This window comes from Adelges cooleyi, unplaced genomic scaffold, assembly GCF_023614345.1.
Source record: "Adelges cooleyi isolate 19-005CV unplaced genomic scaffold, UGA_ACOO_1.1 ACOO_flye_CR_arks_rails_tigmint_CR_PRNA_23, whole genome shotgun sequence".
Classification (NCBI taxonomy): Eukaryota; Metazoa; Arthropoda; class Insecta; order Hemiptera; family Adelgidae; genus Adelges; species Adelges cooleyi.
In genome coordinates, this window is record NW_026095893.1 from 1,343,669 (window position 1) to 1,359,905 (window position 16,237).

A 16,237-nucleotide genomic window follows, 5' to 3' on the forward strand; every position below is an offset into this window, starting at 1 on the left:
AATATATAAATAATTGATAATTGTGTGCGGTATTAGTATTTGTGCATACAATTGATTATAGAATATACAACTTATATTATGTAAAATGACATTATTTAATTGTGTGCAAGTATATGTAGATTTTTAGTGCATACAATTTAATCATTCTCCACAAAAATCCAGACATCAACCTCACCCGAAACTTTTAACATAATTTACCACAAAATAATGGAAAAATGGCAAATTTTTTGGCTAAACCTTCCTCTTTCCAATAAACTTAGGAATGTAAAACTAAACGTTAAAAAATTGAAGTACCCCCCTAACATTAAAAGAAGAGACGAAACAAACGTCACCAAAAACTCCCATACTACCGCTTATCTGTATATTCTAAAACCAATGGTACTACCTAATAGAGATTTTAAGTTTTTACTTTTTGATGCAACTAGAGTTATACCGTAATTTTAGACTCCATTTACTACGTCCAATCCTCAAATTAAAATTACCATTCCATACTAAAATCATTAAATACAAATCCCTATTAAGGCCTATAAAATCCAAATTCGGGGATGTACAAAACTATCCCAACTTTGTACCTTACAAGATTTCCAATCCATTACTCTACGCAATACCTCTTCTGCTCCGTGGTACGTATCTAACTGCACAGTTCAAAATGAATTTAAAATAGAATCAATCAACCAATTAGCCATAAAACCAGCCATAAAACCCTACAAAAAATTTCATTCCAAACTACACACATTACATTATTCAGAGTATATTGTTTAACTTCATATATTTTATGTTTGATATGCTTGGATCTCTAGCTTGCTTCTATTGCGGTAATGATTGGCTATTTCTAATTTTATGAATTTCTCCTGTGCGTGACCTATGGGTTTAGAAAAATTTATATTGTTATTTGACTGATTGAATAATCTAGTAAATTTTGGTGTGACTTTAAACTGTGTACATTTTTAAAAAAATAAATATCTGCCCCAATTAACCGTATCTTCGTATTAGTGTGCATGAGTTTATTCGACTCAGTCTTATGCTCGAGAAGCCCGGACGCCATGTTAATTTATCGGAGAGTATATAATTTTTCATGGTTAAGGGTCTTTAAATATTACTTTATTATTATATATATATTATTCAAGTTGTCAACTTACAATTTAATGTAATTCAGAATTAAATGTTTTACCGTGATTATAATTACATTTGTTGCTTATGTGTTGATTTGGTCAGACACTTAATATTTTTACTATATTAAACAGACCGATATCAGACAAATTACATGGGTATATTATAATTACCTGAAGTGATGAAGATTGTATTAAACGATTATTAATAAAATTACGTGGAAAAATTACATAGGTCTAATGATTTTAATTTGTACGCGTTGTCATTTTGATGTATATTTGTTTTGTGATTACATGCGCATTAAAAAAAAAACCATTTGTGGTTACACATAAATGAAATATTGTACCCGCTTGACAGTAAAATGAGTGTTTGAAAAGTTTTAAAACAAAAGCAAAATTAGAAAAGCCAGTACAGTGGGGGATTTAAGTTAAAATCATTAAGAAAAAAAACTGCCGTACTTATAAATAATAAATTAACACGTGTGCACATAAACCCCACTATGCAATATATATTTAGATTTTAATTTTTCGATCGATATAACATACAGTCAAATAAACTAATCATATTCTTAAAAGTCGAATAAATTTCACAATTAAAGTAAGTAACACTAACAAGATTTAATAGAGGTACGCTTGTAATCATATAATATAGGTAAATATTAACAATACATTTTTTTAAATGCGTAATTTAGGTACAACATTTTAGTTTATTTTTTGTGCCTTAAATACATATTATGTCTAATTTATTTTATATTTTGTATTAATAATTTAAGTAACAATAAAATAAAAACCGTTAAAAAATTAGATGAAAATAGATATTTTAAATAAATTAAACTGTTGAAAAAAGAATGGGAATTATGGGATATTATATCAACTATTTCGTCAAGAGTGCGATATAAGAAATTACTTGATCCTACTGAAAACCTAAAAACTGCTGAGTAATAAACCTGAAACAGTATTTAATATATTTAATTTTGTTGTTATTTTTATCAGAGCGTCAATTGGTTAACGACGCATTTCTTATATTTTTTTTACAAAACATAGCTTTAAAATTAAGTTTTATAAAGTACATTATGGGTTTTTGCTTTAAGAAATCTAATGACGATGACATATTAGAGAGCATGCAATACTCAACTTTTAATTTGTCCAGTTTTTGGCTATTTATGCACTGTTGGAAAATATGTTTTCGTATTATTTATAACGCTTAAAACTTTATATGAAATACTATCTAAAAGGTTTTCCTATTTTCATTAACAGAATTTCCTAATTACAGTTTTGGTCCTTTAAAGTACCTTTTAAGTACGATTTCTATATCTCGCCATACAAAAAAAAAACTCCTATAATTTATGTTTATTATTATTTACAGATAACAATGAAACTTTACTGTTTTTTATTATCATTTACCTTAGTAAATATGTCATCGTTTTCTACTAAAAGTAATTATTTTTTTCCACAATTCAAGAAGTTGTACATTTAAAAAAAATGTCAATATTATAATTTTTTTATAGTGGATTATATGAAAGATGTTGCCATTACAAGTCAGTAAAATTTTTGTTATTTAAAAATAATGATAGTAATAATATTATAGCTTTAACTACAGTTACAAAAACTGTTCAGTATCCACGCTATATACGGATACATCGGCACATGGATATGTCACATATATATATATATTTATGGATATACAATTATAGGACCCTGGTACTTTTGTTTTTTTTCTTATCTCTAAGCTCCTATCTATATTCCTTTATCTCTTACCTCTTATTTTTAATATCTTATCGCTATTTCAATCCTCCTGACCTTTGCCGGCGCCGAGTTTGTCATCCAGCGTGACATAATATCCATTGTCAAAACAATGACAATAATAACATTATAATTTTATTGTTTTTAAATATATTTTTTTGATTTTTCACTATAGACGCACATATTGAGCTTGCTTATAATATGAATAATATTGCTATAAAAGATAAAGTTGTATTAAGTAAGATATATTTAAAATTAATATACTGATGTATAATTGTTTTGTTATATATTTTATCTGATTGTCGAGTTATTTATAAAATACTAATTATATAGTTTCTATAAACAGTTAAAAAAATGTGAATGAGATGATTTATAGAAACGTAACATATAGATATGTATGTTCTAAATAATTTGTGTGTTATTGATTTCTATAATTTCATACACTTGGATTTAGGCAGTATTTATTCTATCAGGGGAAGTATCGATAGGTTAAATAGATATCATTAAAAACAAGATATAATAAAAAGCTATTTATTCTGATGATTTTTTATGTTTATTATGATTTTATTTATAACTTTTAAAGTAGCTCAAACCTTTGTAACGGGTACATTAAACTTTTATTTTCTTATTCCAGATGGATTGGAGCATGTTATTAAACAATTTATTGAGAACAACCAAATCATTTTAGGTAGATATAGTTATACGATAATCAACAAAATAAAGTAATTAAGTCGTATTTCAGAATTGTATAAAATTTGCTTTTAAATTTAGTATAATCAAACTGAACGCATTTCTTCCAAGTTACTAATACCTATATTTTTCTAACTTAAAATTATTCCTCCGGTTTAAAATAAAAAAAAATATAATCCAATATTATAAATTTATGCAATTTGAATTCCAGAAGATATGAATAATATGTTCGCTGTGCCGGGTAATAACTTTCAATGATAATGATGGATATAATTCCACACAGTTGTTTGATATTCATTAAGTACACAATGATTTTGTATTAATTTCAGAATATCAATGTCATGATTGGGATGGTAACTACATATACGGAGTGATTTTTTTATCATAAGCCACTCAATATCTCATAGGGTTTAATAAGAAATTTAAAAAAATGTTTTCATATTGTTTTTATACAATGTGATCTCAATTATTCACAATTTTTTTGTTTACCCCCCTCACAACTGAGTTTTTTTGATAGCAACTTTTGAAACTTAAATGGTAACGTATATAATATTTTATTAACTATTTTTGAAGTTGTTGAAGTTTCAAGTTTAGGGCAAGTGGAAAGGTGGAGTGTAGTATTATTCTTATCTGCGCGCACTTCCCCTCCCATCTTAACTTTAAAACTCTTATAACTTTAAAAGTAGTTATCCGAAATTGGTTATCGACCAGTCAACATTTTTAGTACATTATTCTCAATTTAAAAAGTTAATAAAATATATACGTTACCGTTTAAGTTTCAAAAGTTGCTATCAAAATAACTAAGTTGGGAGAGGGTTAAAACCAAAAAAAAATTGTGAAAAACTAATATTAAAAATTGAGATCACATTATAAAAACAATATGAAAAAAAAAAATGTAATTTCTTATTAAACCTTGATATATTGAGTGGCTCATGATAAAAATTATCCGTATATTCTTACAATTTCATTATTCTGTATTATTTATACATAATATTAAAATTAATTTATGTAAATTTATAGTATTAAGGGAAATCCAACAACCTTTGGGAGCCAAAATACAATTGGAACTAAGTAAATATAAAATTTAACAGTTATAAGAAAACAAATTTTAAATCTTTAATTCCTTAACTCTAAATTAAATTTAAGCTCAATCATATTATCGCTTTATGTTTTTCGCATAAGCCTAAATTCGAAATATAATTTAAGTCGTTAATTCAAAAGTTGCTATTAGAAATAAATGAATAATATTGCAATATTTGGCATTAATAATTTAGTTAATTATTCTCAGTTTTAGAGTGATTGTTATTTGATAAATTTGTTACAGATATTCCTGTTCCTGCAGTTCCAGACGAAAGTAATTACCAATTTTTCGATATTCGTTAATAGCCTTTAAGTATTGTTCAGAGTTGAAATTTTTTTATAATTTTAATAGCAAACAATAATTATTAATGATATAAATATTATTTCTATAGTATTAATACTAGTTATTATTGTTCTTATTTTTTATCAACACAATCATTTAATATTATTGCAGATTTTATAAGATTAGATTTGGATGAGCTTGGAGTGAAAAGAAGAGAATTTACTAGAACAGCTTTAAAAAATATATTGAACCGAACAATAAGTAAATGCTTATTAATTAAGCATAAGTTAATTCTTTTATCACAATATAATTATTACAATAAATATTAACATTAAAATTTTGGACGGCGTAATTCAATTTGTATTGCATTATTTGACCACTTTCGTTATTAGTATTGGAATATATTTGCTTAAACTTTTTATTATAAAATTCGAATTAAGTAACAATGCTTTGTTCAAGCTTCAAATCTAAAGGCTTATTGTACAAGAAAAATAGTAATATCTAAGTTATTTGGACTGTATTGCAATTAAAAAACTATTACCAGCACATAGCAACAAAATGTTTATTTTAAATACTTATTATTTTATATCAACGCCGTTACATAAAACCTCTTACAGATTATAAAGAACCAGAAAATGTGACACATCTTATAAATGAGAGAAGAAATCTTGGTACAGACACTTTCGAAAATAGAATCAGCAGAGCATTAGGTAAATATTATACAGTTTGATCATTTATCATAAACCATATATATATATATAATACCATACATACATATATAAGATACTTATAGAGTTCAAAAATAAATAAACTTTTTTTTACTATTCAAATTTTTTTCGTTATGTTTTTATGCAATTTGTTCTCAATTTTGTACAACTTATTTTCATAATAGCGACTACTTAAACTTAATTATGGTAACTACTTAATTGGTATTTTAATAAAGATAATTCACCGCAATCTATCAAGCATACCGCTGATTTTAAGTTTTAGCAATAAACATAATAAATAATAACTAGAACACAAATTTGTAAAGTACTAAGTTAAGCGAGTTAAAAAAAAAAAATTAATTTTTTTTTTAGCTGGACCTGAAAAAGAAATATCTTTGCATTGGATGTGTCGTTTGATAGCATTGTTCATGAGTACAAAATACCCAGGGTCACATATAAAAAATATTCAGATAAACTCTGATGGTACTTGTATCCTAAAAGATGACTACTGGTATAGTAGCTCTACACATAAAAAATACAAAAAAATTGAAGGGCAATGGTACCAAATCATCGGTGATGTAGTAGGACAACCACTTAAGGAACTATTATGATAATTATACATGTTTTTTTTTATTTATATAATACTTGCATTTTGCATTATTATCAAGTTGTTAATTTACAGTTTAATGTAAATTATAATAAACTGTTTTACCATGATTATAATTACATTTGTTAATTATGTTTTGATTTAATCAGACACCTAATATTTTTACTATATTATACAGACCGGTTTGAAGTATTCGTTTGAATCAAAATGTATCTATCCTTTGTATCTACCCATCTGTCGACATTTTTTTGCTTTTATTTATTTCTAGATTGTTTCGAGTCATTCAGCACTACGTCCTTCTATCCCTACGGTCGGAATATTTAGTAAATCAATAATTCATAAAAAATGACACTGGTATATTTAATGTAACTCAAGGGTTGAAGATTTGGTAAAATGTTTTGTAATTTTCAATTTGTATTTTCCGTGTTTGTGTGTGTTTTAAATTATAATGTGGGAGACAGCAAGGATAAAAACGTGTATGATTATAATAGAATTAACAAAAACATGATTTTATTCAATTTTATCACTTTTATTTATAATAATCTCTGTAAACCTGTGACCTCCCCGTCCCCACTATAGAATCTTTTTAACAGACGACAACCTTACTTATTTTACATGTAAAAAACCGGGCCATACTTCTTCTCACTGTAAATAATTCGCTAAAGAAATCTAACTGTATACTTAACGAAACTGAAGTAACCCCAGAAACTTCCTACAGTATGACTTTATCCCAATAAAATACACCAACCAGAGAGCAACCACACAGAGCTTGATCAACTCACTACTTATCCAGTAGTACTCATTACATTCCCTCGGTCACTAAGAATAAATAAAATAATAAATTCCAACCCCCTCGAAATAGCGGACACACTAGGCAAAACTTTAAAAAAAAAAACAGTACTAACATAAATTACGATAAAGACTTCTTGGAATACAAATCAACAACTGAACTACACCCGACTACCATAATAAAAGACTCATCACATCCGCTTAACAGCGCATTTTAACTACAAGAACTTTATGAAGCACTCCAAGGCAGAAAAAGTAAAAGTTCCGGATAGTATACCATTTATTTTCTTACAAAAAACTTTCACTGCTCAGCACACAAACCTTACTAAACATATGTAACACAATCTGGTCATCAGGTAACTTTACTTCTAGCTGGAAAACAGCTATAATTATTCCTATACCCAATATCTCTATTATGCAAAATGAGTAAAACACTTGAAAAAATAGTTGGCACTAGAATCAGATGGTTCTTAGAGTCAAACAAACTCTTAGCTATAGAACAAAGTGGTTTTAGAAAAGGCCGTACGACAATTGACCCTCTAATTTGCTTACACAATGAAATATGCAGTGCATTTATAAATATAACAGCCGTGTATCTAGATCTAGAAATAGTGTATGATATGGTATGGGGCAGACGTGTACTAAATAATCTGTTAAATTGGGACATCAACGCGGATCCACCTTAAAATTCGTTCAAAACTTCATAACAAATCGGTCCTTTTTTGTCAAAGCCAATGACAGCACATCCAAAACCTTTACGAACTACAATGGACTCCCACAAGGCTCTTCTTTAAGTGTAACCCTCTTTTTAGTGGCAACTCTACAAAACAGTCGCCAACAAAACTAAGTATCCTCGTAGACGACATTACAATTTATCGCCGTGGAAAAAACACAAAAGCCCACACTTCTCCAGGAATACCAAATCCAAACCTCCGCTGTTAAAATTAAACAACGATAATATTCCAAATACCAACCAAATTAAAACTATCTTACATTTAAAAAAAAGCTTACTTGGAAACCACATATAAAAGAAATTAAAAATAAAGTATGGCCTAGCTTTAAGATCATTAAATCATTATCCCACACCTACTAGGGCGCTAAGAAAAATATATTACTTAGAATCCATCACACTATCATACTACCCAAAATAGAATATGGTTCAATAGTCTTCAGCTCAGCAAATCAAAAAACATTGAAACGACTAGAACCACTTCACAACCTAGGACTTCGGCTAGCATCGGGAGCGTTTCGCACTAGTCCGACGGAAATTATACTATGCAAACTGAATGAATTGCCACTAGAATTAAGATACATCAAAACCACACTAAATTTCGTCTCACGCACATAAAGAAATGCAGAATACCCTGTAAACACAAATCTTAGATCCCCTTTATACCAACCAATAGAAACAATCTCATCAAAGACACCGCTAACTCAACTACAACGTTTCATAAAATATAGTAAGGCAGTCCAGCTTCCAACAATAAAGACAATACATATAAAAACATCAAACATCCATACTGTAAAATAGACCTTCGATCAAGAGTCGATACAAAATTAACAGAGTTAAAAAAAGCAAACACAGATCAGGAAACCTTTCTAAGCAAGTTTAATAACACCATTCGAACCGAATTTTTCGATTACCAACCGATTTACACTGATGCGTCACGATCCAAAAACCGGAGTAGGAATAGCCATTGTTAACATTGAAAATATAAATCAATATAAAATGAACAATTTGATTAACATCTTTTCAGCGGAAGCCCTGGCTATATGTAAAGCAATTGAACTAGCATCCTGACTAAACTTTAACAAAACAATCGTCATTAGCGACTCTCTCAGTGTTTTGGAGGCAGTCAAAAACAACAAAACAAATAACGAAATAATCAAACAAATATAATCCTCCACATGTTCTCAACCAACTCAAATTATCCGGTTTTGGGTACCCTCTCATACTAACATCCCACAAAATGAAACGGCAGCAATAGAGGCATCAACAAACACACATATACCACTGATTCTTTATGTTCCATACGCTGACTCAAAAACACTGATAAACGAGCTTTGTGCAAACAAATGGCAAAATAAATGGGATGACATAGAAAATCAATAAACTGAAATCATGTAAAACATCTATAAAAAAAAATGGAACGCCTAACAAGACTTCGAATTGGCCACTCAAACCTCACAAAAATCATATAAACAATTATTATGCAAACGGCTAATGGACTAATGTTGAAAATGTCGATAAAATAGCATGGACGAAATTTTAGTGAAAATTATTTTATGTAAATCGTTAAAAAAAATAATAAAATAAAAACTCCACGTCAGTGTAGTATAAATATGTTAAACATATTGAAAAAAATAACCAGCTATGTAAACTAACATAAAGGCACAATGCAAATTATACTACGATTTACTGTTTTAGTCGACAAGAAAGTCACATCGATACAATTAAACAGGCTGATAATTTTCTTAAAAGTTAAATACATTTAATAATTTAAGTAAGTAACACTAACAAGCTTAAAAGTTTTAAGTCCGCTTGTAATAATACAATATAGGTAAATATTAAAAAGATTTTTTTTTAAATGCGTGTTTTAGATACAAAATTGTATTTTTTTTTTTTTGTTAAATATTATACATTATGTCTCTAAGTTATTATTTATTTTTAGTGGCAAATTAAATGAAAATAAAATTACAGTTAGGTATTTAAAATAAATAAAACTGTTGAAATATGAATGGTAATTACTGGATATTAAACATCAATTTCTTTATAAAAACACTTGACGATGACATTTTGGAGAGCATGCAATACTAAACTCTTAATTTATCACTGTTTGACTTAATATGCAGTATTGAAAACTATATGTTTTTGTATTTTGTTTTTACGCTTATAATTTTACATCTAAAAATTTTGTGAACATACAGCGTTGCATATTCTGTGACGGGACGCTAATTATTATTGAATGACCCCCAGCTCAAAATATATTCATGTTAAAATTTAGCTGCCCAAGAAAAATTGTAGGGTTTTTAAAAAAAAAAAAAGTATTTGTCTACAAAAAAAAAAGGTCTTGTAATAGTGCTAAAACCTTCACGACTCTGGTGGTGACTATTACTACTAATACAGGGTGATAATTTTATCGTGAATCAATCAAGGTTTAATAACAAATTTAATTTTTCTTTTCATACAATGCAATCTCAATTTTTCACAACTTTTGTTTTGTTTTCATCCCCACCCTATCTAGTTTATTTGATAGCAACTTTTGAAACTTAAACGGTAACGCATACATGTATGTAACTTTTTAAATTGAGAATAATGTACTAAAAATGTTAACTGGTTGATAACCAGTTAAAACAACTACTTTTGAAGTAATAAGAATTAAAAAGTTAAGGTGGAAGGAGAAGTGCGAGCAGATAAAAATAATTTTACACTCCGCCTTTCCTCCCGCCCTAAACTTGAAACTTCAATAACTTAAAAAATAGTAATCCAAAACCAGTTTTGGATAGTTGTTTGAAACTGGCTATCGACCAGTAAAAATGTCCAGTACATTACTCTTAATTCAAAAAGTCAATGTATGCGTTACCTACCATTTAAGTTTCAAAAATTGCTATCAAAAAAACTAAGTGGGGTTAACACAAAATTATGAAAATTGAGATCACATTGTACAACAACAACATTATGGAATATTAAAATTAATGTTCTTATAAAACCCTTTGAGATATAGAGTAGTTCACGATAAAATGATCAACCTTGATCATTTATCAACCTGTAGAAAATGTATTTATGCTTATTCTTATTTACAGGTAAAAATGAAACTTTGCAGTTTTTTAATATCATTTGCCTTTTTAAATGTTTCATCATATACTACTAAAAGTAAATATTTTTTATACACACTTAGAGTAGTTAAAAAGTAGTGAAAATTTTAAAAAAATTCAATATTTCTCTCTTTTACAGTGGAGTATACGAAGGATGTTGCCATTACAAGTCAGAAACATTTTTATTATTTAAAAATAATAACAATTATAATTATAAAATAGTTTTGATGTTTTTATACATTTTTTTTTTTTAATTATGTACTGCAGACGCACATATTAGGCTTGCTTCTATTATGAATAACTTTACTATAAGAGACAAAGTTGTATTAAGTAAGATATATTTTTTATTAATATAATAGTATATAATTATTGTTTTGTTATATTTATTTGATTGTCGAGTTATTTAAAAAATTAAAGGTTAAGAGTATCCACATTTCATGCAGATACATCAATACATGGATATGTCCTGATAATTAAATGATTAAAAATTATAGTTTCTATATACAGTTAAGAAATGTGCACTGGGTATATAGTACCAATGTTCTAAATACTATATGGTTTATTAAAGTTATACAAATTATTTACAATTAAAGTAATGGCATCTATAATTTCATACACTTGGCTTTAGACAGGGATTATTCAAAGTAACAGGGGAAGTAGTGTTAAGTTAAATAGTTATCATTTAAAGAAAGATGAAAGAAAGTGCTAGTTATTCTGATGATTTTTTTTAAATATTGAAATTTTGTTAAATACTTGTATAATAGTTCGAACCTTTATTTGGTTATTTCAGATGGATTGGAGCACGTTATTAAAACTATTATTGCGAAAAGACAAAATTATTTAGGTAGTTATACAATAATAACGAACAGTAGTAAAAAAGTATTTGAGAATTATATAAAATTTACAATTTAATATCATCTTTGTGCAAATGTATAAGTAATATAAATTATACGTTTATCTTTAGTATCTAAATGGAATCTTTTTTTTTAAATAATGATGTCATATTTATCTATTAATTATATTATCGCCACAACTGGTTCAATTCAGCAATTTTATTATTTCATTTATTTAATATAATCGAACCAAGCGTATTTTTTCCAAGTTACTAATACCTTTGTTTTTTACCTTTATTATTATATAATAGAAAATTAAATCCATTATTATTCATTAATGCAATGTTGATTTCAGAACGTATCAATAACATGTTCACTGTACCGGGTAATAATTTTCAATAAACATAAAGGAAATATTTCTACACAGTCAAACATATCCATTAAGTACACAATGTTTTTGTATTAATTTCAGAATATCTACCCCCTAATACCGACTGGTGTGGTAAACACATATTTATATTTTATATTTACAATGATTTGCAGTAATTTATTTTTGATAAAAATGATGGAAAATAATCATATTGTGTATACATACGTCATAATAGTTTCAATCAAAAAGAGTACATTTTTAAAATTGTATTTATTTAAATTTACAGCGTTAAAGGTATTCCAAAAAGATTTGCAAGAAGTAATAAAATTGGAATTAGGTAAGTATATAATTTTAAAGTTTTAATCAACATTCTTAAAATCTTTTATTCTTTTTACTCTAAGAAAATTGATAAAAATTAAATTAAAGTTCAATCATATTATCGCTCTTTTATTTTTCGCATAAGCCTTAATTCGAAATGTAATTTAAGTCGTTAATTCAAAAGTTGCTATTGGAAATAAATGAATACTATTACAATATTTCGCATTAATAATTTAGTTAGTTATTCTCAGTTTTAGAGTGATTGTTATTTGATAAATTTGTTACAGATATTCCTGTTCCTGAAGTTCCAGACGAAAGTAATTACTATTCGTAAATAGCCATTAAGTATTGTTTAGAGTTGAGATTTGCTTTAAATTTGCCAAAATTAAGTTGGTGAGAGAGAATGAGACATTATTCCCATTTACGGTGATATTTTAAACATCATGTTTTAAATGAATATTTACCTCATTAAAAATACTATGTATATATATATACAGGGTGTAAAGTATAGTACCGAGCTATAACCTTAGTGCGATTGTTATTTGATAATAAATGATATTATAATAAAAAAAAATGTAACAATAATTATTATTGTTACAGATATTCCTGTTGCTCTAATTCCAGGCGAAAGTAAATACTCATTTTTCGATATTCGTAAATAGTCTTTAAGTATGGATTAGAGTTGAGATTTGCTTTTTGTCTATATTTTTAATGATGTAAAAATTAAGTCGGTAATACAGAATGAGACGTTATACCCATTTACGGAATTTTTTTAAACGTCATGTTTTTAAATTAATTTTTACCTCATTAAAAAAAAATTATACATACCTTTTGACTAGACAGTTTAGGTTAACTCATTCGGGTTTCGCCCTTTACACACTTCCAGTGTTGACACTTCTTAGGAGAAAGATGAACGAAAAAATAGGTGATTAGATCCGATGGAAATTGTTTTGAAGACTGTTGGTGTAAGTGAAAAAGATGTGGAGATGGTGTTGAGTGGACCAGTTTAGCACAAGGTTGGCCGGCCCCAATTATCTGGGGCCAGGAAGAATAGGAAGAGATCAGAGATGAAAGAGTCATTGACTTATATTCATATAATTATATAAGCATTAAGGGAATTTGAAAAACGTTTCCGAGACGTCATACAATTGGAATTATGTAAATTTAACAGTTTTAAGCGAACATTTTTTTAATATATTATTCCTTTGCTCTAAAGAAAAACGATAAAAATTAAATTTAAGCTCAATCATATTACCGCTTTATGTTTTTCGCATAAGCCTTAATTCGTAATATATTTTGAGCCGTTAATTCAAAAGTTGCTATTGGAAATAAATGAATAGTATTACGATATTACGCATTAATAATTTAGTTAGTTATTCTCAGTTTCGGAGTGATTGTTATTTGTTATATTTGTGACAGATATTCCTGTTCCTGAAGTTCCGGACGAAAGTAATTACACATTTTTCGATATTCGTAAATAGCCTTTAAGTATTGATTAGAGTTGAGATTTGCTTTTTTTTTTTTATATATTTTTAATGACAAGCTGTAATTTTTAATGAAACAAAAATCAAGTAGGTGAGAGAGAATGAGACATTATTCACATTTAAGGTGATGTTTTGAACATCACGTTTGTAAATGAATTTTTACTTAATTGAAAAAGAAAAAAAACCAGTACAGTGAGGTCGGGGCATAGTGGGCCAACTACTGGCAAATTTTCAACTTAAAGGTCTTTAAATGACGGCTAAAAAACTAAAAAAACGTGAACCCACCTCTAGGGGGGTGGGAAATGAGTTTAATTTAAACTTGATACAACTGACGTGTGCGGGCATACCAAATAAATATTTTTTTTTAATTTCAACTCGATCCGACTTTTTTTCTCGAAATTATAGCCAGTAAAAGTTCTAATTTAAAAACTCATACGGTTTTTTTTTTCAAATTTCGACTGTGAAGAAGTAAACTTTTTCAACTTTACCCCCCCCCCCCCTAAAGTATCAACTAGATGAAATTTGTGATTTATAGAGTCGCTGCTCGAAGGAATTGGTTCAGTATTAAAAAAAACACACATCAGAGTAAAACCAATACCTTCTCGCTTTGCATCGAAGCTAAAAGTTACAGTGTATACAGACAAAAAAAAACACATCAGAGTAAAACCAATACCTTCTCGCTTTGCATCGAAGCTAAAATATATATAATTATTTATGTGAATAAATTGTAATAAATATATATTATTCATATAGTATTAATATTAATAAATATTATTAACTATCAACACGGTCATTTAATAATTTTTTGCAGATTTTATAAAATTAGATTTGAATGAGCTTGGAGCGAAAAGAAGAGAATTAACTAGAATAGCTTTAATAAATATATTGAAGCGAACAATAAGTAAATGCTTATAATTTAAATAAGTTAATTTTTTTATCACAAAATAGTTATTACAATAAATATTTACAGTTAAATTTTGGACGGCGAAATCCAATTTTTATTTCGATTGCATTAGTTGACCACTTTTGTTATTGAAATAGCAATATATTTGTTTAAACGATTTATTATGAAATTCGAATTAAGTAAGAATGCTTTGTTCAAGCTTCAAATCCAATGGCTGATTGTACAAGACAAATAGTACTGTTAAAAGTTCTTTGGACTATAATGCAATTAAAAATCTATTACCATCGTGAAGCAGCTAAATTATTTTAAATTTCTATTATTTTGTATCAACGCCGTTATTTATTAACTGTTGCAGATTGCGGAAAACCAGAAAAAGTGACACATCTTATAGCTAAGAGAAGTCATCTTGGTACAGACACTTTCGAAAAAAGAATCAGCCATACATTAGGTAAACATTGTACGGGGTGATCATTTTATCCTTTATATTTTCGAGCAGTGAGTCAGCATATCCTCATTTCCCCTCCCCTCCTTCTATCTACAATATATTTCCTCAATGTGACTTGTACTATAAAGAGATGTGGTACTAAGTTTTGGTAACTAAGTTTGTCGAACTGAAAACCATTTTTTTATTTTATAGCTGGACCGGAAAAGGAAATATCTTTACAATGTATGTACATTTTGATAGCATTGTTCATGAGTACAAAGTACCCAGAGTCGCATATAACATATATTCAGAAAAACTCTGATGGTACTTGTACCCTGAAAGATGACTACTTTGAAGAAGAATTCAAAACATACAAAACATACGGGATAATTGAAGGCCAATGGTGCCAATTAATCGACAACGAAGTACAACCACTTAAGGAACTGTTATGATAATCATACACATTTTATTTGGTTTAAATCATTTTTGTCGAAGTTGTTAATTCACAATTTAATGTAATCTCAATAAACAGTTTTAGTCAAGATTATAATCACATGTGTTGCTTGTGTGTTAGTATAAACAGACACTTGACATTTTTACCATATTATACGGATCGGTTTAAAGTATTCTTTTTAGAGAATACAAATTTATCTGTTCCTTGTACTCACCCACCCGTCGACATTTTTTTGTATTTACAATTTGTTTTCAGTTATTCAGTACTACATGTATCTCTATTGAATATGGGTTGTTCACTTTCAACGTACTTGGACAGTGTTTAACAAATTTTCATTTAAATTTCGATTTTAGCCTCCATGCGGCGCTAAGATTTTTTAGTCTGTTTCACTGTACCGGTTTTTTTCGATTAGTAACTCTTTAAATCACAAACTCTTAGGTCTTGTTGGGTACCTTGGGTGGTGAAAAATGCGAAAGCGTTTACTCCTTCAATCAAATAAAAAAGACAGTACAGTGGGGCGAGACATAGCGGTGACGGAAAGGTTACAGGATAGGTTTACAGTACTAATATAACTTTCAAATTAAATGCGTGGATAGTAAGCTCAAATCAGGCACAGTAAGAAAGTA

The 16,237-nt window shown here is 27.9% G+C and overlaps 1 protein-coding gene across 5 annotated transcripts in view; it reads left to right on the forward strand.

Moving 5' to 3' along the window:
* LOC126835194 (uncharacterized) overlaps positions 1–15,694 on the forward strand; it is a 35,859-nt gene extending 20,165 nt beyond the window's left edge. For 2 of the 5 annotated variants that reach the window (XM_050567569.1, XM_050567572.1), the window contains exons 5-14: positions 11,615–11,668; positions 12,013–12,042; positions 12,130–12,159; positions 12,314–12,364; positions 12,633–12,662; positions 12,946–12,975; positions 13,765–13,794; positions 14,641–14,730; positions 15,089–15,181; positions 15,371–15,694. In XM_050567569.1, the coding sequence (XP_050423526.1) occupies positions 11,615–11,668; positions 12,013–12,042; positions 12,130–12,159; positions 12,314–12,364; positions 12,633–12,662; positions 12,946–12,975; positions 13,765–13,794; positions 14,641–14,730; positions 15,089–15,181; positions 15,371–15,609 (677 nt within the window). In that variant the 3' untranslated portion in view covers positions 15,610–15,694. Of the gene's footprint in view, positions 1–2,618; positions 2,648–9,441; positions 9,570–10,812; positions 10,883–10,963; positions 10,994–11,091; positions 11,155–11,614; positions 11,669–12,012; positions 12,043–12,129; positions 12,160–12,313; positions 12,365–12,632; positions 12,663–12,945; positions 12,976–13,764; positions 13,795–14,640; positions 14,731–15,088; positions 15,182–15,370 lie in introns of those variants that run through there. The other 3 variants (XM_050567571.1, XM_050567570.1, XM_050567575.1) reach the window with 3 other exon arrangements.
* The last annotated feature ends 543 nt before the right edge of the window (positions 15,695–16,237 follow it).